General features: G+C 39.1%; 1 protein-coding gene across 2 annotated transcripts in view; it reads left to right on the top strand.

Moving 5' to 3' along the window:
• The window catches only part of sgms1b (sphingomyelin synthase 1b), a 60,990-nt gene that overhangs the window by 25,441 nt on the left and 9,346 nt on the right, over nucleotides 1-26,203 (top strand). Inside the window, exons 1-3 of one of the 2 annotated variants that reach the window (XM_079801739.1) lie at nucleotides 13,946-14,212; nucleotides 17,524-18,324; nucleotides 19,078-19,195. In XM_079801739.1, the coding sequence (XP_079657865.1) occupies nucleotides 17,711-18,324; nucleotides 19,078-19,195 (732 nt within the window). In that variant the 5' untranslated portion in view covers nucleotides 13,946-14,212; nucleotides 17,524-17,710. Of the gene's footprint in view, nucleotides 1-13,945; nucleotides 14,213-17,523; nucleotides 18,325-19,077; nucleotides 19,196-26,203 lie in introns of those variants that run through there. The other variant, XM_079801740.1, reaches the window with a different exon arrangement.

Below are 26,203 nucleotides of genomic sequence, written 5' to 3'. Positions count from 1 at the left end.
CGGATGATTCATTATTTGGGTTAGTAAAAATAACGAAATTATAGTTTTAAGTAGAAAATAGTATTTATGTAAATAGATATAGTATATTATCTACCTATTTACATAATTACCCCCCCCCCCCCAAAACGACGATATCATCGACCATCACGATGTTTTACTGTAAACATCGTCAACTGCCAATTTAGGGGACATCGCCCAACCCTAGCCTGACGAGGCCCTTTGAGGATCGTGGTCGTAACCGGGAATAGGTGCTTTCTTTGCGGGGCACGCCACTCGTCATCTCTCCACCGGGGGATGAGACGGAGCCCCCGGCGTCCGAGTCTCCCTCTGCACCGCTCGTTACTTTTCATACACGAGAAGCGCGTTCATACCTGGACACAAGTAGCCTAGTTGCCGTGGTTATTAACAATACCTTAACGTGCTGACTTATGTGGACTAACTTTTATTTGAGGAAATCTGTTTATAATATAGGCTAAGCAATTAGGTTTGAATTATTGGTCCTACGCTGTCTATTGACTGTTGATTTATCATTTGTGATTCGCCATTTAAGCACGGAATGAAGGAATGACAGGCGCACCTCTCGCTCCTTTGTAACATTGCGCATGGCCAATAAGAGGGTGACATCTAGTGGAGAAGACTAGTAATTAGATTTACGTTAATTTATGTTCAATTTTTACTAAATAAATATGTAAAAAATGTATTCTTGGTCTTTGAGAATCGATTTTGAATCGACCACATTTAAAAAAAAAAATATTTTTTTTTGCCCAGCCCTAACTCGGACATGTATGGGCCAGGGCTCGCAAAGCCCAATGTCCCGGGGCTATGCGTTTTCAAGACGGGCTATCTCAAATAGTGAATTAACATTCCTTTCTTGATGTGCTTTGTTCACTCTCTTGACTTGATATTTGAAGGAAAAATACAATCGCGGAAGTTTAGAACATGCTGATTTGTCTGACTCTGCAGTGAGGCGCATACGCCTGTGGGCAATTCATTTCGGTTGCTGTTTTCGGTCGTGGTGCTTCGTGAGTTCACATCAGAGGCCTAGACGGAAGACAAGCACCCCTTGAATAAAGTCATTTTTTTTGTTTGTTTTTGCGCACAAAAACTATTCTCGTCGCTTCATAAAATTATTGTAGAACCACTGTAGTGTGATGGACTTCGTCAATAGCAACACATAACAGCGCACATCCATGTATCACAACGATTCTCTCTCATTTCATTCAACTTGCCTTCTTGCGTCTCCGTTTTTGATTGTATTAAAAATTAATCCGAGGACTTTACTATTAATACTACTATAAAGGCCTGTTCACACCGGGACGATTTTCGCACGCGTTTATCGCCGACGTTTAACGCCTCGGGACTAAACAATGGGCGCCAATGTGAGTGTTCACACCGACGCGCAAAACGCCAGGCGTAAAAGCGTCATTTTTAAAAAAACGCCTCGGGTTCGTTTTTTTATTTTGACGCGGCGCGTAAAAACTGGCCGACCAATGAGATCAGCGCTTTTGTTCACGTGCCTGGAGCTGCTGAAGTGACAGTAAAACACGACTTGGTGGCGCTCAAGCACAAAACGCTCTTGCCGAGCACATATTGATACGACGAAGAAGTAGTAAGTAGACAAAGAAGAAGATGAACTGCTAATGCTGCTTGCCAGTTAGCAAAAAGTGTGTGAATGGTTTTGTCCATATACATAATATGTCTATGGTTTTGGCAAGCACGTAAATACTGTCTCTCTTCTCCTTCTGTGTGACAAGCGAGTGTCAGAGGCTTAAAGTGCCGCAGCACCATCTTGTGTACCGGGAGCGCATCGACTGAATGTGCACGCTCACTCGGCGCAGCGCCAGTGAAAATCGCTTGGGTGTGAACACTCAAGACGCGCCGAAAAACGGCACGAAAAACGCTGGCGATAAGCGCGCGCGATATTCGTCCCGGTGTGTACAGGCCTTAATGTTGTGAGCATCTTGTCTGGACAATTGTTTTGTACACTGTACAAAATTAATTTATAAACAGGTAAGATTTAAAACATTAATCTCAATTCAAATGCCCCCGTAATTATTTATGTGGTAAAAAAAATATGTATAATAAGTGTACAATGAGTATATATTATTATCCCTTAATGCACCTTAACAGTCTTGTTTGAACTTATTCGTTCATCTTTGGCTCAAAGCCACTTGCTGCAAACTTTTCTTCGTAATAGCTTCACGTTAATTTCAAGTGAGTTATATCAAATATTTCAACTCAAAACAGCATTTTGTGTCCAAATATTTCCCAGACATAGTTTTGGTGTTAAGTTAACTTGCCAGCACATCCAGTGCTGCCGCTGATGAATGTGCGCTGCATTTCTGCTGCACTATGAAGTGATGAACGTGATAAACAAATTTTGTTTATACAGTCGTGTGATATGGGAACATTACAGGTTCTGTGGTTAATCTAGCTGAAAAATGCTGCGGCCATGTAAATGCATGACGAGGTAAATTGATAACGGCAATACACACAACTACAAACTTGTCAATCGAGCACCACCACACCTTTATAATAATTAGGGTTTTTAAAGGATAATTCAACAAAACATCTTTAAAGTCTGGATCCCATGAATTAAGGACAAAAAGCTTTTTTCTCTTTAAATGTTTTATGAACTTTTTAATAGTTCTAATGAAATTTAATTTAAATGTTATTTCAATGAGAGCCTCATGAAAGATAGATATCAGTGTCTTACATAAATTATGTGCTAACTCTATAATATTATTGTTTTTAAAAGGGTAGTTCAACCCAACATGTGATCATTTACTCACCCTAGTGACATTCCAAACCTGTGATCATTTACTCACCCTAATGACATTCCAAACCTGAATTAATTTCTTTCTGTGTAAAATAAAATAAAATAATTTGAGTCTGTTTTTTTTACATACTATATGTAATGGTTGCCTATGGTTTGGTTGCCAACATTCTTTAAAATATCTTCTTTTGTGTTTAACAGAGGAGAGTAAGTCAAACAGGTTTGGGTGATGATGAGTAAATGATGACAGAATTTAATAGCAGTAAATTTACTTAAATGTATCCTAGCTCAAAATCAGTGCTTTACTGTCAAGTGCATTTCTGTGTGACAAAAGTGCAATATTAAATTTGTTAACTGCATTTGCAGTAAATTCAATATTCTCCATCATTATTTGTCCCTGTCCTAGTTTTATTTATTTACTCGAATTTAAGGCCTTAACCACAGCAAAAACATTCACAGGGGTACTCATGGGCAGAATGGGCTGGGTTTGTCCAGGGCCGAATTTTAGCCCCAGTTCAGCCCTGGTCATAGTTACAGTATAGGAATGTACAGGTGGGGTAATGTGAAGTAATCAGCAATCATGGGATTCATTAATTCTTTTTGATGCCAGGTTAGGGTTATTCTCTAATTTTCTGTCATGGTCTATGAACCCCCTGAATTAGCCTGGCCACCCCCTGTATAAAACTGTAGTTCCGCCACTGCTTTTATAGCCACTGAACAGCTGAGCAGTTTTGTTCTGGAAAAACGAATGCCTGGGATTAATGTATAGCTTTACTCATATAAGTTAATGTTCTAAAGAAGCACATGAGATTGTGTGACTCAGAGCAGGTGACCAGCTCAAATGAGGATGGTTGTTATGGAGTTTATATGTGAACAGATTTTCCATTCTCTAACATAGTTCCACATCTTTATTTAGCTGTGGAAGTGTTCCCCCTTCTAGTTACCCATTGACATTTATGTATTTAGCAGACATCTTTATACAGAGTTCATTCAAGGTATAATGCTCTCAGCATTGTGCTGTCAGAAGTCGTTTCATGAAACTATAAATTCAAACCTAAAAAGATTTGATTTTATCTTTTGCTTTGACGACTGAAATGTGGGTTTGTTTCTACTATTAATAGTTTATTATCATCTTTGGGTTTTGACCACATTGTTACGGTAGATTGCTTGTTTAAATGGATTACTCATTCAGAGTTTTAGAAATAATGTCTGTAGGCCCTGAAAACTATTGCATTGCAAAAGCAGATACCTCATATGACTATAGAGAGACAGACTAAATCTGTCTTGAGAACTTTATTAAGCTGTTAGTCAGGAGTTACCACTGGTGTTTGACATTAACTGTCACATTCTCAGCCTGGTTATCTTTACTTTTTTACCCCTCTGTGGAGGAAAGGCTTCTGCATGTCATTCAAAATGCATTGCAAGTTAAATAAAAAGGCCACACTGAATATGTTTTTATGTTGTTAATCCTTTAGTAAAAATGATATATAGATAAGTAATATACTTATGATGACGAAAAACTGACTGTTTGTTTATCCTGCTTATTGTATGATTAATACTTTCCAACTAAAAAAGCTATACAATTTTTTACATTTTCTCTCATACATCTCTTAATTTAATATAAATATGTTCCTTGAGGTTCACTTATAATTTTAATTAAGCATTTGGCACAAAATAACCCCAAATAAATACACTACTCCAAAAGTCTCAGGCACATTCACTTGTATTTTCACCCCCAAATGGTTTTAAGACTGTTATTTATACCTTTTACTGTAGTGTGTCAGTAGGAATTATCAGTTTACATTTTCAAACATTAATTTTGCCATTAATTGTAGTAATCCAGTGATATTTCGAAAATAATGTCATAAATCGATTTTATGTAAGGGATAATATACATCCAGTCGGTTGTAAGGGGTTTATTTTGCGATAACAACTGGCTAAATGTACATAATCCTGCTTATTACACGGCTACTTGCCACGTATAGACATAAAATATTGATCTGAGTCAAAATATTTTATTAGCTCTTATTTGCAAAGCTTCCGAATAAAATATTTAAAACTTTACATAAAATATTGATTTGACTGAGTTTTAATATTTCATTAGCTCATCAAACACAAAAAACGTTCCTAGCATTCAGTGAAAAGCGCCAACTTCAGTGACAGATACCCAGATGTGCCTGTGTTATTAGTTTTTAGCGGTTGTTATCGGTGACAAACATACCACTGGAAGGCGCAATTGTTAGAGGTCAAATGACTTAGTGAGAAGGAATGTTTTGAGGTGCTTTTTGAACATGGGCAGGGACGGGGCAGAGCGGACATGGAGCGGTAGAGTGTTCCAATGCGTGACTTGACTGGCAACCAGTGGAGCTGTTTGAGGATGGGAGTGATATGCTGCCAGGGCTTTGTGTGGGTTAAAACCCTGGCAGCTGAGTTCTGGACATACTGGAGTCTGCTAAGGGCCTTGGTGGGCAGTCCAGACAGGACACCATTGCAGTAGTCCAGACGGGAGGTGATGAAGGCATGGATGAGTGTCTCAGTTACTGAAAGAGTAAGTGAAGGCCGGAGTCGTGAGATGTTTCTGAGATGGTAGAAGGCAGACTTAGTAACGTTTTTGATATGGGACCGGAAGGAGAGAGTGGAGTCCAGGATAACACCCAGATTGCGCACCTCAGGAGTTGGGGAAATGGAGCAGCCATCCACAACCAGAGCCAGGTCTCCAATTTTCCTGAGCAGTGGTGGAGGGGCCACCACCATGAGCTCTGTCTTTTTGCTATTTAGTTTGAGTAGGTTTGTGGTCATCCATGATTTGAGTTCCTGCAGGCATTTGAAAAGTTGTGTGGGTGGGAGTTGGGAGGAGGGGTTTGTGCTAATATAAAGTTGAGTGTCATCGGCGTAGCAGTGGAAGTTGAGTCCATGTTTACGGATAATATGACCTAGGGGTAGTATGTAAATGGTGAACAGCAGAGGACCAAGCACAGAGCCCTGGGGCACGCCATGGTTGGCCGGTGCTGGATCAGAGTTTGAGCCATTTAGGGTGATGAATTGTTTCCGTTCTGTGAGGTAGGACCTGAACCAGGACAGTGCTGTGCCACTGAGGCCGATGAGCTCAGAAAGGCGGCGGAGAAGGATGGTATGTAAGACTGTATCAAAAGCTGCAGAGAGGTCAAGTAGGATGAGGATGGTGATGATGCCATTGTCAGCAGCAAGCAGGAGGTCATTAATGATTTTAATGAGGGCAGTCTCCGTGCTATGGTGGGTTCTGAAACCAGATTGGAAAGGTTTAAAGAGCTCATGGTGGGACATGTGAAGTTGAAGCTGGGCAGCCACTGCTCTTTCAAGGATTTTGCTGATAAAAGGGAGGTTGGAGATTGGACGATAGTTGTTGGGGTCATCCGGGTCTGACCCTAGCTTTTTGAGGGTGGGGATGACTGCTGCCATTTTGAAGCTGGATGGCACCACTCCAGAGGCAAGTGATGCATTTATGATGTTTTCTACTGGACGGCAGAGAATGGGAAGACAGGCCTTGACCAGGGTGGTTGGCATAGGGTCGAGACAGCTAGTAGAAGTTTTAGCTGAGGTGACCAGTTTTTTTACTTGGTCAGCATCCAGTGGAGAGAAGGTGGAAAGGCAGCACTGAGGTGAGCGGGCAGCTGAGTGGTAAAAATCCTGTTGGGCCAGTGTGGGGCAGGGAGAGAGTCCCAGAGACTGGAGCTGCCAGTGGATGGTATCCACTTTCTGCTGGAAGAAATCCAGGAACCTGGAGCAAAGGTCAGCTGCATCTGAGGGTTTAGCAGCATCAGGAGGGTAAAGAAGACGGTTGATGGTGGAGAAGAGCATTTTGGGGTGTTTTTGTTGGTTACTGATTAGTGTGGAGTAATAGCTTGTTTTTGCCTGAGAAAGGGCTCCTTTGTAGTTCGTGACGTGGTCTTTAAATGCTTCATGATGGACAGTGAGGCCGGATCTTTTGTATCGTCTCTCAAGCCTACGTCCTGTGGTCTTCATCTTGCGGAGCTCAGGGGTGAACCAAGGAGCAGGACGAGAGAAAGACATGTATCGCGTGGTAAGAGGAGCTACAAAGTCCAGGCTGAGCGAGAGGGCACGGTTGTAGTGTTCCACCATGTCATCCACTGTTTGGTAAGGGTGGTGGGTGGCGAGGTGGGTCACTAGGGAGTCAGATAACGTGGAGGTACACACCCGCTTGATGTTCCTGAAAGTGATGTGCCATTTAGTGCACTGCTTTGGGAGAGGCACAGGGACCCAGAATAGGATGGCATGGTGGTCAGAGACAGCCAGGTCAGTGCACTGTAGGTTGGAGGGGGTTATGCCAGCACAGCACACCAGGTCCAGGGTGTGCCCTTTGACATGCGTGGGGCCCTGTACATGTTGAGTAAAACTGAGGCAGTCCAGCAGTGATAGAAAATCAGTAGCAAGAGAACAATTTCTGGAATCCACATGAATGTGAAAATCACCCAGCAGGATAGTAGACGGCGATTTCGGGCATACAGTGGAAAGCAGTTCAGTGAGCTCAGATAGGAAGCAGGCAGAGGCTTTGGGGGGGCGGTAGATTAGAACAACCTGTAGCTGTGCGGACCCAGTCAACATGAAGTGAACACATTCAAAGGAGGTAGTATTCACTGGGATCTCTTTGATCAAGATGTCAGCACGATGGATAACACCAAGCCCGCCACCACGGCCAAAGCTGCGAGGCTTCTGGATATATCCATAACCTGGGGGAGTGGCTTGATTGAGAGTTATGAACTCATGCTGGTTCTGCCATGTCTCAGTAAGACAAACAAAATCCAGTGATTTTTCTGAGATGAGATCATGGATAAGGAGGGCTTTGTTATTTAATGAACGAATGTTAAGCAGCAAGAATGATGTTGTCCTGGTTAGTGCAGTTGCAGAGGTGACAGTGTCCACACAGACCAAGGATCGAAGATTAACTTGTGATGGGCGTGGTTTGCATCGATGACGTCGCCAGCGTGAAGCATGGCACCAAACATCGGGGACAGACAAAGTTTCGTGAGAGTAAACAAACTTATGACGGGCAGCCCTATGAACATAGGGGGAGCGACGCAGGAGGTGGAGAGATTTTATCACCTCAAGGCAACTCAGAGATGTATTTGAGCTAAGACTCATGAGTTCCACTGCAGTGTATTTGATGAGAGTCGTGGCCAAGGGGCAGCACACAGTTGCTAGCATCCTTGCTCGGTTTGCTAAATCCATAATGATAACAGGAGGCCTGAAAGACCACAGCACAGCGAAGGAAAAACGTTTTTGGATAGCAGTTTCAGTTACACGGTAAGTCACTGTACTGCAGTACACAGCGACTTCAGTGTCGTCGTCTAATGAGTTGTTGGTGTAGCGGTGGTAAAAGTTTGCAGCGGCGATAAGCAGCGTTAGACAGCCGTGACAAACGCAACAGCATCAGGCAAGACAGAGCTTATGATCCCGACACTGATGACACTAATGTCCGGATGGCCAACGTGTTTAGGTTGTTTGTAGAACATAACAGCCACAAAAACATTGGTTTAGGTCGGAGATGAGAAGCGGCGACATACACGCCTGCGTCCTCTCAACATCCATAGCTTAGACACACCGAATGTTCCGGCAACCAAAATTATTTGGCCGAAAATAAGTGAAAAGACTGAATAAATTTTACCGAGCAATGACGTTTTTGATGACGCAATCAAATATAGCAGCCAGCGCGTGTGTGAGAGAGGGGCGCACGCTTCTAAATGCAGCAAACATGTCGGAAGTGTGGAAGCATTAAGCAAAAATGGCCATTTGCAGACACTGTTCTGCTGAATTGTCGAAGCACCCTCGAATGCAAGCAAGAGCACCCTCAGTTGATACTGTAATAATATATTGGCAAATGCTCCAGTGCATATTTGTGTCTGTAGAACGTCAAATGTATCCATTTATAACGTGTTTCTGCAGCGGTGACATACTTGTTGATCTCTTGTACGCAATGGCCAATGTGTTTAAAGTTAGTCAGACTCCACCGACTGCTCAAACCGCCAGAGTTTTTATTCAGTCCTGAGATATACAGGCTTGCAAAACCTCTCATGAACAAACAAACAAAGTGTAGACACGAATCGATGCAAGTAAGATATTTATTGTACATTGTTAGCAGCTTCATTGAACTTTCTGAGATTGCGATGAACTGACATAGTGACGGCGTTTAGTAATCGTAAATTAAGCGGTCTTGGCTCGCTTTCGAGTCTACAGTCTATATAATCCATTGAATAAAACTAATGTTTTTCATGTTGCAAAAAGGATTAATGGCCAATTGCATGCAAGTTTCGAAAGTGACAGTGAAATAGTAACACATTAAAGATTTTTCATTTCGGTGCATCCCTAATTTACTTCTATTAACTAAATCAAATCAATATTTAAAAAAAAACGTGTTTCTTTGTACACTTGCACAGTTTTTCAGGTAGCTTTGCAGGGGTTTCTTCAAGCGTCTTGGAGATATTGGCACATTTCTTATGGATTTAGTCTGTCTCAGTTTTTTCTGTTTCTTCATGTAATCACAGACAGACTCGCTGATGGTGAGATCAGATCTCCGTGTGGAGCAGACTGGCTGCTGTCAGACACTTTGCATACAAAAATCTCACTGGATTATTACAATTAATGGCAAAAGGAAAGTTTGGAAATGTAAACTAATATTTCCTATTGATACACTACAGCAAAAGATAAAAATAAATGTCTTTTAAAACCATTTTTTGTTTTGTGTGAAGGGTAGTGTATGTGTAAAAACTTTTGTTTTCTACCCTCATTCTGACTCTCTATCTGAAATGATCCGTGTTAAGGGGCGGCTCCTTTAAGGCTTGTCAGTAAACAGCCACTGTTATGATTTTCAAACGTCATTGCATAGGAAACCGTATCAACGCCCACTCGGTATTGCATATCAATGTTTTTAAAACACTTAAAATTAGCTGTCAGATCCAATACAGCTGACTGCTTCATCTGTCAACACAAGTTTTCTTTTAAACTCGCCATTACACTGTGCCTCTTTTACAAAATCTGCTGTCAAATTCTCTGAACAAACATATAATCCTCAGACTCGACCCAAGACGCCATTAAAAATAAACCATCCACTTGTTCCTGACGCTGGAATCCTTCTGAAGTCTCTACAAAAATTAGCGAATTAGCTGTTTAAACAGGACACGTAAAGCGATCGATCCGTTATGCATCCATTTACTCTTCCATTTGTCTTGTTGTCGGCAGACTCAAGCGCGCGACTTGAGAATGTCAGAAAGTGAACATGCATCTGTATACTGTATCCAGTGTAGATCACATCAGTGATTAATAATGGGTTTTAATTGCTTTTGAAACAATACTTACTTCTGGTGTAGGCAAGTCAGCCGTGACTGAACGCCAGTGGGCTATCCCTATGGTGCAATGTATAACTATTCGTCGATGCATATGTAAATGTATTTGCCCATATGACTTCACAAATCCCACCATATCCAAATGAGCCATTTTTGGAGCTTGATTAAATAAATGTTTTGTCTATAATGAGGAGGATGTTTTAAGCTATGAAACCTGCAGGATGTATGTGTATGTCCAATATGTCCAAAGATTAAAGGGTAACGTCAGTGATTTAGCATTAAGCTTTGTATTTAAACTGGGTCATTTATGCAGTAGAAATGTGAAATTATTTTTGAATTTGGTGCCTTCTAGACTGAGAAAAGACAGAAAATGTATTTTTGTCTCATGTGGATGAAAGACAACAACTCCCAGAATGCACTTGCTTCGCTGCCCTACGAGGCCACTCCGTACACCGTCGTTTTGATCTTCATAGTAATACCAGTCCCTCCAGAAAAACGCGATTATGCGATCGCGTGATTTAACGCATAATCAGCCAAAGTCCGCATATTCATTGGGGGCCGCATTTTTTCCAATACGCCGCACTTTCGCCGCATAAATTGCCTATATTTCCGCGTGCAAAATATGCGGGGCTATCATGATTTCATAATCCCTGCATTTTCGTTGCAAAAAAAGTCATATATATTAGCAGAAAGTTGAAAAATTTTCGTTTACTTCACACAAGAGCCGCCATTTCCGCCTATTGCCATGGGAACGTTTTGAAGTGACGTGATTACCCAACGCGAACGTCATTGAAAAGCTTCAAACCCCGTGGAGAAACCATTGATACCGGTGAAACCATGATGAAGCACAAACTCTCATTGGCCAACAAAAATAACAGCAAAAGAGCAAAGCAGTTTCCCTGTGTGCTGACTGATTTCAAAACACAGCATCATGAAGCTTTGAAGCGTTATGAATCAATGAGTCGATTCAGCGGTTTGAAGCGTTATGAATCAATGAGTTGATTCAGCGGTTTGAAGCGTTATGAATCAATGAGTCGATTCAGCGGGTTGGATCGCCAAAGTCACGTATTTCAGCAGTTTGACACGCGATCCGAATCATGAATCGACTCGATGATTCATAGCATCATGATGCTGTGTTTTGAAATCAGTCATCACTATATAAGTCGTTATTTAGTTTTTTTTGCACACAATAACTATTATCGTCGCTTCATAAAGTTATTGTAGAACCACTGTAGTGAGATGGACTTTGTAACGACGTCTTTAGTAGGCTACCTTTTATGGGTCTTGAGAGTGTACATTGTGCCAATGGAGGCCTTTCTGAGCCATCGGAATTCAACTAAAATATCTTAATTTGTGTCCAACAACATAAAGGGAAGTCATTAATGACAGAATTTTCATTTTTAGGTGAACTAACCCTTTAAGAGATTGCACTTTGTGCATTGGAAGCACTCAAATGTCTGTTTTGTATAGCGACATCTGTAAAACAGGAAGTTATTTATAAATTTTTTCAGAAGTTGTAGCATATTCCTTTTGTAAAGCTACAGAACTTGATTGACTAAATGTTTTGTAAATTTGAGCCATTATTAAGGTCTTCAATAAAACAAGATGAGAACTTAAATATTCCAGCACTTTCTGTGATGTAGTGCTTTTTTTCTCTTTCTCATCAAACCGCAGTTTTTGCAAGTTCCCGCAATTTTATCGCATAAAATTGCATAAATATCCCGCATTTTTCATCGCATTTTTTAAGAAGACGTGCCGCATAATCAAGGATTTTTGCCCGCAACAATCACAAAAAAAAGCCGCATTTTTCTGGAAGGACTGTAATACAATCATTTCGTTCAGTTAGAGAATAAACACTACAATTAAAAACTGAACGTGTCTTTTCAATAAAGTGTGAGTGAGCCGAACGAAAGTCACGTCACAGACGCAGCAGTGTCAGATTTCCTCAGCAGTGTCAGATTTCCTTCCTCACGAAGAGCTGAGGTAACGTTGAGGTAACGATCGCATATGGAAGCTTAACTATCACAGGAATTAATTGAAAAGTTGAAACACTCACTTTGCTCTGCACCGCACTCCGTTATTATGATCGTCTGTGCGGCCATCTGTGTCTTAATTGCATGCTGTGCGTGAGATCTCTCCCCTATGGGCGGGTTGATAACATGCGGAACAGCTCCATCTAGTGGCTGTAGTCTTTAGCCTCTGGCCAAAAAATCCTCAGATGACGCAAAATGACGATATTTGCGTCATCTGAGGATTTTTGTAGGTGACCAAATACTTATTTTCCACAATAATTTGCAAATAAATTCTTTAAAAATCAGACGATGTGATTTTCTAGATTTTTTTTTTCTCATTCTGTCTTTCATAGTTGAAGTGTACCTATGATGAAACTTACAGGCCTCTCTCATCTTTTTAATTGGGAGAACTTGCACAATTGGTGGCTGACTAAATACTTTTTTGCCCCACTGTAGTGTACACACTGTTCATACTGAAACCGCCCAAGGCCATTTTTAATTACAGTTGGTAGTAAACCATAGTAACCACAAGATAATATGATAACAACAAGAGTTTAGCGCTTATTAAGTTAAGTTGAATGACACCGGATGACATCTTCTCCTGGCTGAAAGCTACATAAGTGACTGCAGAAGGCTGCATTTCATATGCATTTTAATAGAAAAAAAAACCATGAATATGCTCAATATACCATGACCAATCAGAATATTGTATTCGGGATATCTGCTTAATAAAAGTGGGGATAAGAAAGTTGGGATCTTAGGGATGCCATTGTGTGATTTAACGCATTGATCTTGCTCAGTTTGATTAGTAATTATATACTCAGTTGCATGCAAGGGTGAGAACGTCACAGGAAACCACAGTTACACTCTGATATAACTTTAGTGCATGAGAGCTACATTCTGTTATTTTAATTTGCTCTGCATAGCAAAATCATTTAAACTAACAGGGAAAGTTTTGCGCTTCTCTTAAACCTAGTCTTCTAATATATTACTGATTCCTGCAAAATGGGGAAGGTTTATCGTGGCTAAAACGGCTTTTGTGTGGTATAGCCTGCAGTCAGCAACGAGTTGTGACAGGAAGGAAGGCCATCGCATGCGTGTTGAAATAAGGACCCCTCCCATTATTTATTTTGTACATAAGCAGCTTGTAAACACAAAATGAACTGTGTCAATTTACATGTTGGTCAAACAATGTCTGCCTGTCTAATTAGCCTGCTCTTGTCCAAAATAAACTGCAAAGTGAACTGGGCTTCAGGCCAATATGCAAGATTATTCTTTAAAGTCTCAATTAAATGGAGTTAGCGACAGATCTTTTCTTTCATTATTGTGATGTACATTGTGATTATTGAGAGAAAAATGTAGGACGAGGACTTGCGTCTATGCATCAGTTCGATTGGTCTTTGAGATGTGGTCAAAGTTGGATAAAGTACTTTTTTTGTTGTTTTTTTAATAGTGATGTGCACAGATAAATCATTTATACTAAACACTGCTATATTCCATAAAGAAATATCATGGTGACTTTAATGTGTTATAAAGAGACAAATACAGAATAGTGATACATAAATATCATTAGATTATTATACTTTTTTCTGTTAAGTCAAGCAACTCATGCTAGAGTTTTGCTTTACCTAAATCCTTCAGTATCATGTATTGCACAAAATTGATCTCATGGTTTTTCAAATGTTTTTTAGTGTTGGCAAGTGAAAAGTTTTTAGTCAGTTAGTTTCATTCACTAAATGCAAGCCAGATGTTGTCCCTGATAGATAGTTCCCTTCCCCCTACTGCTGTAATGTAAACAGTCCTGCCACACCCATGGAAACACACTCGAGAGCTCCTGAAATTCCTGCAGTCGGACGATGCATGTGGTCCTGATCAGTGTGTTTCTGCTTTAGCGCTCGTCTGTTCTGAGAACTAAATGTGCTTCTTTTTGTAAATACAAGAGGATAAAATATAGCGGGAGGTTGTAGCAGTTCACGGTTGCTGTGTCGACTGCATGGGTCCAGTGTCATGCAGTTTGGAAAAGTTTCTTTCAAGGAGTTTCTACTCTGACAGTAAATTATGCCAAACTCGGGAGGAAAATGAAACCTGTGAGTACAGTTACAAGTGTTTTTGAACTGTTGTTTTGCCATATTGGATAGCTCACTGGGCGTTGTTGCACTCTTGAAACTGTGAATCTTGAATCGTTTCATGCATTTGCGAAACACATTTGACTGAATTTGTCATCCTAAAGATTTTTAAATATATCTAAAAGTTTGTTCTTAAATAGTTTTGTACCTAAATATGAATTAAATGATGAATATAGACCAAGGTACTGTTTATATACCGGTATATATTTTATTTTGGTATGTATTATTTTATTTGTATATGTATTTCTATTTTAATGGATAAGGTGGAGCAGATAGCGAAGGAAAATCAAGTGTCAGCATGGATGAGAACTTTTTCAGGACTTTTTAAATGCATCCCAACACCTCATGAATGAATTGGAAGAATTTTTGACAAAGCTTAAATATAATGTTAAACTACTTTTACATTTGATGCATATGATTAGTTTAATGCCTTGGTCACCACATGTTTCCCATATTTCCGTTTGTGTTATTTTATACTTTTAATGACTTTACTATTATTCTAAAATGTGAAAAATTAGTTTTAAATAGAATGAGTATTTGTGTCCAGTTGGGGTGTAACGGTTCAATTTACTCAGTTCCTATTTTATTGCGGTTTTTATTGCGGTTTTAGAGGGTCACAGTTTCGGTATGGTTTGGTAGTTTCGGAATGGTTTGTGCCATGTAGGCTACAGGAAAACATTACTACTGTGACTGTCAAATAAAAATAAAGAAAATAAGAACAAATAATCCAATTACAAGCAACAGCACAAATAAACACCCTGCGCTTGCTATCAACACCCGGGTGATGACGCCGTAAATGACTGGTCATGAGCATACGGCACTCCTGTTGAACAAAGTTTACAAAGAGTGACTGTTTTGTCCATATTTTTGGATCAGTGCACTTATAACGTATTGGGAAGCCAGAATGCATACATCAACAGAAACATATGCTGCATCCCAATTCGCCTACTTTTTTTGTGAAGAAAAGGTACATACTTTTGAGTGTGTAGCAGAAGAGTATGCACGCTTTGGGACATACTAATTTGTCATCTTTAACGGACTCTGAAGCTTAGTTACGTGCATCCCGTCACCGTTTAAACTGCCCTGTCAATCATCGTCACAGTTAAAATCCTCCACATTCAGTTTCATTTCCTACTGTATCGGAGAGAAATGTAGTAGCACATTGATCTGCCATTTGTGGGTCCACAGAGACTCCCCTCATGTGTTTGCAGTTTAAATATAATGATGCATTTACAATTTAATGGGCAAACACATCATTACAAAAGATCACGATGCTGCTGTAGGTGAAATATAATGTGGATAACATTGAATAAATATCTTTTCGTCAGGTTAAATACTGATAATTGATCACTCAAACTAGGGAAGCTCATTTCGGTGTATTTTCCCAACCGACAACCGCCGCTCATTATCCGAATATTTACCGTTAACTGATAAGATTATAATATTGAATTGGCATTAAATAAAAATACAATTGACGAGTGTCTGTGACCCGTTAAAAAGACACTTTTTTTTTTTTTCACTGATTTATTTTACCATGCAAACAGCAGAACAGCTCAACAACAACAGAACCTGGGTTCACACTTTTCTTTAACCATGCAGTAAACAAACAAACAAAATAAAAAAAACCTTTTAAACCGTTTAACTGATAGCATTAATCGGTCAAAATTCTTATTTTCGGTTAATGGTTAAATGGTCAATGTGAGCATCCCTAACTCAAACCCCTTTATATAAACCTCTCTACTTAACCGTCGGACTCGCACAACCATCATGTTTGTAGTTTTTTAACACATTTTATCCACGCTTGTATTTCTAGTTTGTAGATCGAATCCTTGTCCAACTCACAATCGGTTTTGGGCAATATCAGCCGTTAGAGTGTGCATCGATCTGCACTTCGAATTCTGACACTTCTCTAATTCGGAAATGTTTGGCCATTCGGGTATCTTTGGAATACTCTTTTCAACATACTACGATTTGGGACGTACTAATTCTATTTTCGAATACTATTTAGTACGGATAATATGCAAATTGGGACGCAGTGATTAAAAGCCGAACATTATTTTCAACAAATGCGGTTTCAGATTTAAGATGAATCGTTGTTGGAGAACGGTACGTTTAAATTTTTTTTACCCCCCTAGTGTCCAACATGTGAAATAACACATGGTAAAGCATTGTTATTTCAGTATCATTAAGATACTATAGTTTTTATTGTTTTTATTTCAGTTTTAGTTATTTTAGTAGGCTATATCAAGTTAAACTAAATAAAAAAGAGAAATGTAGCTAGCTGAAATAAGTTTAAGTAGTAAACTTTAGTACTTTTTTCAGTTAATGAAAATGTTTTTATGGTTTTAGTTAACTATATTAACCCTTAAAGGGTTACTTCAGTGATTTAGCATTAAGCTTTGTATTTAAACTGGGTCATTTATGCAGTATAATTGTGAAATTATTTTTGAATTTGGTGCCTTCTAGACTGAGAAAAGACAGAAAATGTATTTTTTTCTCATGTGGATGAAAGACAACAACTCCCAGAATGCACTTGCTTCGCTGCCCTACGAGGCCACTCCGTACACCGTCGTTTTGATCTTCATAGTAATACAATAATTTCGTTCAGTTAGAGAATAAACACTACAATTAAAAACTGAACCTGTCTTTTCAATAAAGTGTGAGTGAGCCGAACGAAAGTCACGGCACAGACGCAGCAGTGTCAGATTTCATTCATCACGAGAGCGAAGAGCTGAGCAGAGCTGAGGTAACGTTAAGCGCCAGTCTGGCACGTTTTCAGATCGCATATGGAAGCTAAACTATCACAGGAATTAATTGAAAAGTTGAAACACTCACTTTGCTCTGTATCGCCCCGTTATGAATGTCCGTGCGGCCGTCTGTGTCTTACATTCTGTACGTGAGATCTCTCCCCTATGGGCGGGTTGATAACATGCGGAACAGCTCCATCTAGTGGCTGTAGTCTTTAGCCTCTCGCCAAAAAATCCTCCGATGACGCAAAATGACGATATTTGTGTCATCGGAGGATTTTTTCCAGAAATAAAATGCATAATTCTCTCGTCTCAGGGGATATGAGGGGGGAAAGTACCATAATTTGAATATACTACCGGGTTTCTACTGATACAAAGCCTAATGCTAAATCACTGAAGTAACCCTTTAAGCGTATTAGAAAATGTGGGGCACAAGCCTGCTTTGTCTGTGTAATTAGATATCTGAACAAGTTTAACATGTAGTGCTTTTAAAAAATGAATGTCCTTTTGTCCTTTCTGTTACAGGACCGGCGTTTATGAAGAGGTGGTAGGTGTGCGTCACATTTGGATTAAACCTTCTGGAAGTTGTGAGCCAGTCTTCCCCAGAGCCCTTCACTTGTAATGAGCATGGTCGGAGAAGGACTTCGTGTTTCGTAGCAGTGTGTGCCTATGTCGGATTCTCCATTACTTTTCTACAAGCTCAAGGGCTGATATGAATAAAGCAGAGTCGTGGTCAGAGGAGGAGGTCTCGCTCTGGCTGACCGATCAGGGTTTGCAGGAATACTCTGAACCGTTGCGAAACTACGACGGACAAGCTTTATTAAATCTTACCACGGAGGACTTCAAGAGGGCATCTCTCTCCAGGGTCACATCAGATAGTGGTCGTTTGCTCCTGGAAAAGATAGAGACTCTTAAGATCGAGCATCACATCGTTGTCCACAAGAATGGACATGCCAATGGGCACATGGTGGTGAATCATAATGGGAATGCCGGGAGCGCTGGCAAGGCTCAGCGGAATGGCATGGTAAATGGCTTTCACAAGGAACTGGTGCAGATTCCCATACCAGAGCCAGCTTCTCCGCAGTTCCCTCCCGAATGGGGAAAGACCGCCGTGGCTCTTGTCTATGCCTTATGCTGCTTCGTCTTTACCACCGTCATTATTTCTGTGGTCCATGAACGTGTGCCTCCTAAGGAGGCAACTCCACCACTCCCAGACAAGTTCTTTGACTTTTTTGACCGGGTGGAGTGGGCTTTCTCTGTATGCGAGATCAACGGAATGATTCTGGTGGTCTTGTGGATTATACAGTGGAGTCTCTTAAAACACAAGTGAGTTTTCTATATAGCACACACGTGTATGTGTATCATTTGAGATTCCTTCGTGAATGTTGTCATGAAAACCTGCATCAGATATATTTCACCCCAAAGTGGATTAAAAACAATGAAGAGGATTTTCAGATTTTGACCATTTTTATATGAGGATTAAGCACAGTTTTCACTTAAATTAATATTGCATTTTCTCAAAAATGTAATTAAATGATATTTCTTTCACCCAAATTAGATAGAAATACATAAAAACAGTAAAGAGAATTTTCAGACTTTGACTATCACAATTAAACACAATTTTCACTTAAATTAACATTAGTGTAAGTCTGAATCAAGTGTGTAATTAACTGTTATTTTCTCAAAAAATTATATGATTACTGTTATATGAATAATATTATTCATATATTTTCATATCAAGCACCATTTTCACTAAAATGATCATTACTGAAATGAAAGAAAATTGTCATATTATTCTCATACGGTTTTCTTCCGATTGACTAAAATTATATTTTATATATTTTAATGACAAATAGCAAATTTTTTTGACTTGCATGGTCATGTAATGCAAGAAAATATTATTTTCATTGCTGTTAAGCAAAACAATTATTTTTATATTTTGTTCTGATTGCTGTAATATGAATTAAGCAAATGACAATTAAGCATATTTTTCACACAAATTCTCATCAAAAATTATTTAAATATCTGTAGAACAAATGACTGTAGTTCGCTCATATGAACCATATCTTCCTTCCACAGATCAATTGTTGGTCGACGCTTCTGCTTCATAGTCGGGACGCTCTACCTCTACAGGTGCATCACCATGTACATTACTACTCTTCCAGTGCCTGGCATGCACTTCAAATGCTCTCCAAAGGTAAAAACAAAATAATCTCACTTTCTTTTCCTTTTCTTATATTATTTGTTTTCTTTTCAACATAGTTACTTCATAATCAGCAAAACTAACTTGTTAGACAGGCATGTTGGCCAGAGTAGTTTCCCCAGAACATTCCACCCAAATTTAAAGGTGCCCTAGACTGAATTGAAACAATATTTTAAATTGTTCTCTGATATCTACATAGAGGGTATGTGGCTTATTTAAGGGCAAACATTTTTTTAATTGGTTTTACAGATCCATTTACAACCCTAGAAATTGTCCCTAGAATGAAATGGTCTGTTTTTGCCTGATTTGGAAGGGTCATGAATAATAATGTGGAGTTCTGCTCTGATTGGCTGTTTCACTGCGCGTCAGCAGCCCCTCACGCAATGTTGTCATGACAACAGGTACACAACATACACTTCAGGAGGTTACTATTATTAGTATTATTAGTATTATTGTATTATTTCTTATCAAATACCTTTATAGAAAAGACGAGTCACGTTTGTTTCTATTGAGCTTGATTTCTCAAAATGGTGCGTGTGTGTGCTTATCCTGGGTACCATGACAACAGTACGAGTTATAGTAAGCATAAGCACCGGCTGACGACTCGCACACACAAAGTAACGACCGAAAACTGTATTTTGACTGAATAATACGGTTTCTTTCTCGCAAAACCTTATAGTAGGCCCCCTGAACACTTACCATATATGGTGGATAAAATCACTACTTGCTGCTTGCGGGAATATAGTTGGAATTGCCCCCTTCTTCAGTATCAGACGCTGAGCGAAGCCTGCTTGATATTGTCCCAGGTTAGAAAACTGTCCTTGGTGAAATGGGCCAAGCAAACAAACAACTTTGAATTAAATTGGTGCGGTATCCGGTTATAGATAAACATCAACCATGCCTGTTGACAGTTTTGTTCTGTGGGAAGGGTATGAAAAATCCCCTGCACAGCCTGGAGCCTAACATTTATTTCCATGATCTGTCATTTTAGCTATCCTCGCTTGACGCTTGTTTCTTCACAATACCTGCAGAACTTCCGATGATTCGGCTGTGCAGTTCCGCCTGGCCTTGAACATGGGCTGGCATATGCAAATGTTGGGGGCGTACATATTAATGATTCCGACTGTTGCGTCACAGTCGGTGTTATGTATTAATCTATTTTTCCGTGGTGTTTTTCACGCACGAGATTTACATATGAAGGAGGAAGCAATGGTGTTTGAGACTCTCTGTATGTGATTTCCATATACTGAACTCTTGTTTTTCAACTATGCCATGGTTAATTAAATTTTTCAGTCTAGGGCACCTTTAAGCCATTGTTCAGTGAAAATCTTTGTCGCTAAGTAAAAAAACAACTGTACACAAACTAGAGAACATTAGATAAAACCAATAAAGTATATGCAGGGCTCGACATTAAGCCAGCTTTGACATATTTAAATAGGCATATTTGTGATATTTTTACCTTTTTATAAATGGCATTTTTCCATAATCTTATTAAATAGAGGCTATGCTTCAGCTTTCATTTTATATTTTTAAATTTGATCTAGAAATTAAAAGACACTATAGGCTGTTGCCAATCAAATTAAATTATTAACACTGAAAACAACTGCATTAAATAATGCAATGAGATAATTTTAAATATTTTTGAATATACAAATAAGAAATGTTGGAAAGATGAAACTAAACCACCAGTAGGTGGCAGCAGGTGACCGTCTTAATGAGTGAGTCATTGAGTCGATTCGTTCAAACGGCTGATTCATTCAAGAATTAGGCGGTCGTTTACGAACATGGATATCCATAATAAAGGCTAGATGTCTTACGGCGGAGCCTCTAACGTCATCACCGGCGGCCATCTTGTCACAGGCAGGGCTCTGTGGTACCTGATGTAAGGCGAGTGATCCGCATGAATAAAAATACTCTTATCTCACTGAAATCTTGACGGATTTACAAATGGTTTGGTTTCTTACAAATGTTATTAACGTGGCTATAATTATGGATGCTTGAACAAATTATGAATCATTTTTCATAAGTATGCAGTGTCATTACTACATCTCTGTCTGACGTTTATTACAAACATAGAAATTTGAGCAAGTTATGGTTATTTAAAAAGTGCAAGCACCCATGAAAACAATGTTACGAGTGAGCGAGCTGATTGTGACAAGATGGCCGCCAGTTCCGGACGTCGACCTCCATTGGCCAGCAGCGCACACGAGACATCTATCCTTCATTATGGATATCTATGGTTTACGAATAGGTCATTGAATCTTTGATTCAACCAATTCATTCAAAATGCTGAATCATTCAGTAACACACTGTTGCTGAGAGATGCGTTACGTTTCTGTTGTGATCTTTGTTTGGAGCTATTTTCGCTGCTGAAATAGAACAAAAACAGTCCATATTGCATCTAAAATGTAAGTGACTTAATGTTAATTTATTGTTTATTGAACTGGCGTATGAAATCAGCGTCATTTTCAGTCGTGATGGTATTCAGGAAAACAACACTCTTGTTTGTGTGATGTTGCTTAACTGTATCATATGTTATAAATATAAAAACTACACAATTTTAACAGTGTATGTTTACCATAGATGTTAACTGAGTTTCTTTGTATGAGCGGCGCTCATTTGTTTTCTCCTCGAGAGGCTGCGCAAGCCTCAACAGGACAACCTTGTTAACGTCAGTTCTTTTATATTATTATCCACTATCGATCTCCACTTACACTAACTGAATGCCGAATCATTATTGCACTTTGGTGATTCCCTAGTTATTTTTTTGACGTTTTAACCAGGATACTTGTCCGTCGGGCAAGTAAAATTATTTTTCACTTGCCCCTTCAAAAAATCCACTTGTCGCGGACAAGCGTTAATGTCGAGCCCTGATATGTGTGTTTTCTTTGCTACAGTGAATAGTGCTGTGCTTCTTATTGATGGGTTGTAAGCATTTTATGGGGGAAAAAAAATTATCCAGTGAATATTCTTGATGAGTTCAGTTACAAGAGTAAAAAAGACCATGTAATTTTCTTAGCTCTTGTAATGATCAGTACTGTACTTGTATGATCTTCATGTCACAAAATGTTTATATGTGATTTGTATGTGTTCGAATTTACAATTTTATCCCAGAACCTTTTCAGCTCATTCTGTGTAAGAGGATGAGTCAGGCAAGCATCTATGTTTTGAATGGCTGATGTAAAGAATTTTGTGACCGTTCTATAAATGTCCTCAGAGCAGAGGTCACAAAGGGACATATTTCACATTGAACGGAGAAGCCGTTCATGGAAAATGTGAAGTGTGCTATTTTCATCTGTTTTTCTTTTAATATGCTCTGGCAACCCATTTATATTGTGGAAGACACTGGGGGATAAAGCGACTGAAATATGTTAATAGGACTTTTGGTACTTCATTTCAATGGTCAGTGCTTTTATGGGATCTGCTTATTGTTGCCAATATATACCGCCAATATAATGTTAGGAGTTCCTTACATGCATGGATACAGCCTGAAACGTGGGGTGGAACAAATACTAAATGATTTTTCATTTTCAGAAATGTAGTTACCATGGGTTCTTGTTTTATACATAAGTTGGAGTATCGTTTGAATTTTAGGGATTCCAATTCTTATCGATTCCCAGTTTCGATTCTAATATGGTAAAAAAAAAAAAAAATTCAAATTTTTCAAATTTCACAAAAACAAGTCAAGCATTTAGATATCAAACACATTTATTCTGGGTCTTTTTGCAAAACATTCTGTTGCAGCTGAACAAATATCAGCAGCCCTAAAGAACAGCTAACAAATAAACTAGCTAACTAATAAAGTATGCAAATGAGCAATTTGCACAAATGCATGTAACTGAACGAAGTTTAGAAATTTGAAATCACATGTAAAATAACATGGCATAGTTTTCTTTTTATAAATAAAATATAGATTAAAAAATGTATTCATTCAAGATCAATGAGTGATTTTCGTTTTCTTTTATACTTTGATTAACAGTAATGACACAGACTTCGGCAGGTTTATTAGGCTTCTGTCACTTAAAAAAATAGGCTCATTTAGCAACTCCCCTAGAGTTAAACAGTTGAGTTTTACCGTTTTCGAATCCATTCAGCCGATATCCGGGTCTGGCAGTAGCATCTTTAGCATAGCTTAGCATAGATGATTGAATCTGATTAGACCGTTAGCATCTCGCCTGAAAATAGTCCCCAGCACGCTCTCTGTGCAAGCAGGTTGTCACGTTGGTTATGTTGACGGAAGTTAGACTATTTTCAGGCGCTGCATAATATCATATTGCCGCTGCACCCATGGTACGGCAGCAAAGTTCCTTGATTATTACGCAGGAATGAGAGCATAGTTCCTAGCCATAGCGGCCTAGAAAATCACAACTTTTCATTTTCCGTCGGTCTTAGTACACGATGTAACTACAGAAGAGTCAAGTTTTAAATAGGAAAAATATCAAAACTCTTTGGTCATTTTTTTTGAGCGAGATGCTAACGGTCTAATCAGATTCAATTATCTATGCTAAGCTATGCTAAAGGTGCTACCGCCAGACCCGGAGATCGGCTGAATGGATTCGAAAACGGTAAAACTCAACTGTTTAACTCTAGGGGAGTTGGAAAATAAGCCTACTTTCAAAAAAAGTGGGGTGTTCCTTTAAGACCTAATCACGGATCCAATATACTGTTACACATGCGTTTTCTTTCTCAACTGTTTACTTAAGACATAACCGACTGTTTATGAGGATGTTTTTACATCATTTTGTGTGTATATGTCTATTCAAGCACAAGTAGACGAAAAAGAGAATTAAATTCCGTATTGGTGCACTATATGAGATGCTGCTTTTTGTGCGCTCACTCTGAATGTGCCCAGCACAGAAAACCGCACGCGAGTGCCGAATTGAGTTCTTATTCGCATCATCTTGCGCTTGAATGGTTTACACACACTCTCCATAGACGTAATGGTTTTTATACTGTACAAACTGTATATTCTATCCTTTTACACTAACCCTACCCATCACACAACTTTCTGCATTTTTACATTTTTCAAAAAAACTCATTCTGTATGATTTATAAGCTTGTTTCCTCATGGGGACCTCAATTTAGTCCCCATGAGTCAGTGTGCATTCAGGTTGGCAAGTCACCACCGGGATAGAAAAACACAACGCACACAAACAAATAAATTACAAATTAAAATGACAAACGAATACAATTTTGTTTATAATATTCACATTTTGTGAATGTTTAACTCTATAAATGTTTAACTCTAATAAAGGTGTATATGCATGATTAAGATCGTGAGACCGAAATGTTGCTAATAAAACGTTTTTGATATCTTCTGCAAGTATCGATGGTGTGCAGGATTTCCTTTAACTTTTGTGAAACAAATGTTTAAAAAAGTAGTTGCTAAATACAGTATTTAAAAACATGTTTTTAATGTTTACCTTTTTAATGTGTGAGAAGTACTAATGGTTAACTGTTTAACATGAATTTTTACTTGATTTGTTTTTCATAGTGAATTGTATTGAATCCAATTTTAACATAATCAAATGATCAATTAAAAATTTTAACATTTTACATTTTTTACATTTACTTAAAGTGCTGCCACACAAACTTTTGGTGTAAAATAATACAAACAAGTTAAATTTTTTTCATAATTTAAAGGGGAACTATTTTCCCCACCAGTGGGCCTCTTTCTGGACTGAATGACTCTTAAAACAAAGACTGCACCCACCGGAAAATTTAGAAATATTATTGTGAAGCGATTGTTTACAGTGTATCTGCTCTATTGTTGCTATGCTCCCAGTCCACTGATGATCTTTTCGCAACTGTGTTTGTGACTCAGTGTGGCTGATGGGAGGCTGTGAACACACACTAGCTGCACAAGGCAGGAAATCCACACCACAGGACATGCAGGAAACATTTATTATCAAACCCACCAACTTGTTCACTCTTGTTAGAACCTGATTTCCTGTTGAAGGCATTCGCTGAAAGAAAGCCTAAACACAAACGCCTCGCTTTCTAGGAGCCGGTTGTTGTGTTTATGTTGCGTCTCAAAGCGATTATTTGTTGTTTTGTGCTCTTGACCTGAACATATGCTTAACAAATTGGGTCGAGTAGTGAATGGAAACAGATTAAAGGAACACTCCACTTTTTTTTGAAAATAGGCTCATTTTACAAGTCCCTTAGAGTTAAATAGTTGAGTTTTACCGTTTTTGAATCCTTTCAGCCGATCTTTGTATCTGGCGGTAGCACTTTTAGCATAGCTTAGCATACATCATTGATTCTGATCAGTCCATTAGCATCTCATTCAAAAAATTACCAAAGACACTTTCAATATTTTTCCTATTTAAAACTTGACTCTTCTACAGTTACATCGTGTGCTAAGACCAACTGAAAATGAAAAGTTGCGATTTTCTACACCTATATGGCTAGGAACTACTTTCTCATTCCTGCGTAATAGTCGCGGATCTTCGCGGCCGTACCATGGCTGCAGCAGCGCAATGATATTACAGCGCCTGAAAGTAGCCCCCAGCTAGGTAACTTTCAATGTGACCGGCACTAAGTTTGTGTAGTTGCAGAGAAAGTTTCAGGCTTGCAGCCGACAAATTGTGTTGTGGATTTTCCTGTGTGATTAGCCATGGTTCTGTGTGTTGTAAAGGGCTGTGATAGTAAGTCGAAGGTGTATACTAGAGAGCTGCATTGGGATTGAGTCCCGCCAGGTCCCGCGGGACCCAACGCAAATCTCGCGGGAGCGGGCGGTTTGAATTTTGCTGCGGGCGGGAATGGGCGGCTAAAAAAAACACAGCGGGAATCGGCGGGATAGGGATGTTGCCTAACGACATGATGGAGAAGATGTCAATAGATGATGTAGAAAAGAACCTCAAACAAGGTATTTACAGCACAAAAGCTAAGCAAGGAAAGTCTGACATTTGGAGAAGTTTCTCAATTGTTTTGGTAGGCAAAATCATGCGGTATAACGTTATATGTATCCACATATTGCGCAGCTGGCAAATACATAGC

Source organism: Gobio gobio (assembly GCF_949357685.1).
Source record: "Gobio gobio genome assembly, chromosome: 20".
Taxonomy (NCBI): Eukaryota; Metazoa; Chordata; class Actinopteri; order Cypriniformes; family Gobionidae; genus Gobio; species Gobio gobio.
The sequence above is the reverse complement of the archived record's forward strand: the minus strand, read 5'-3'. Positions and strand labels throughout refer to the sequence as shown.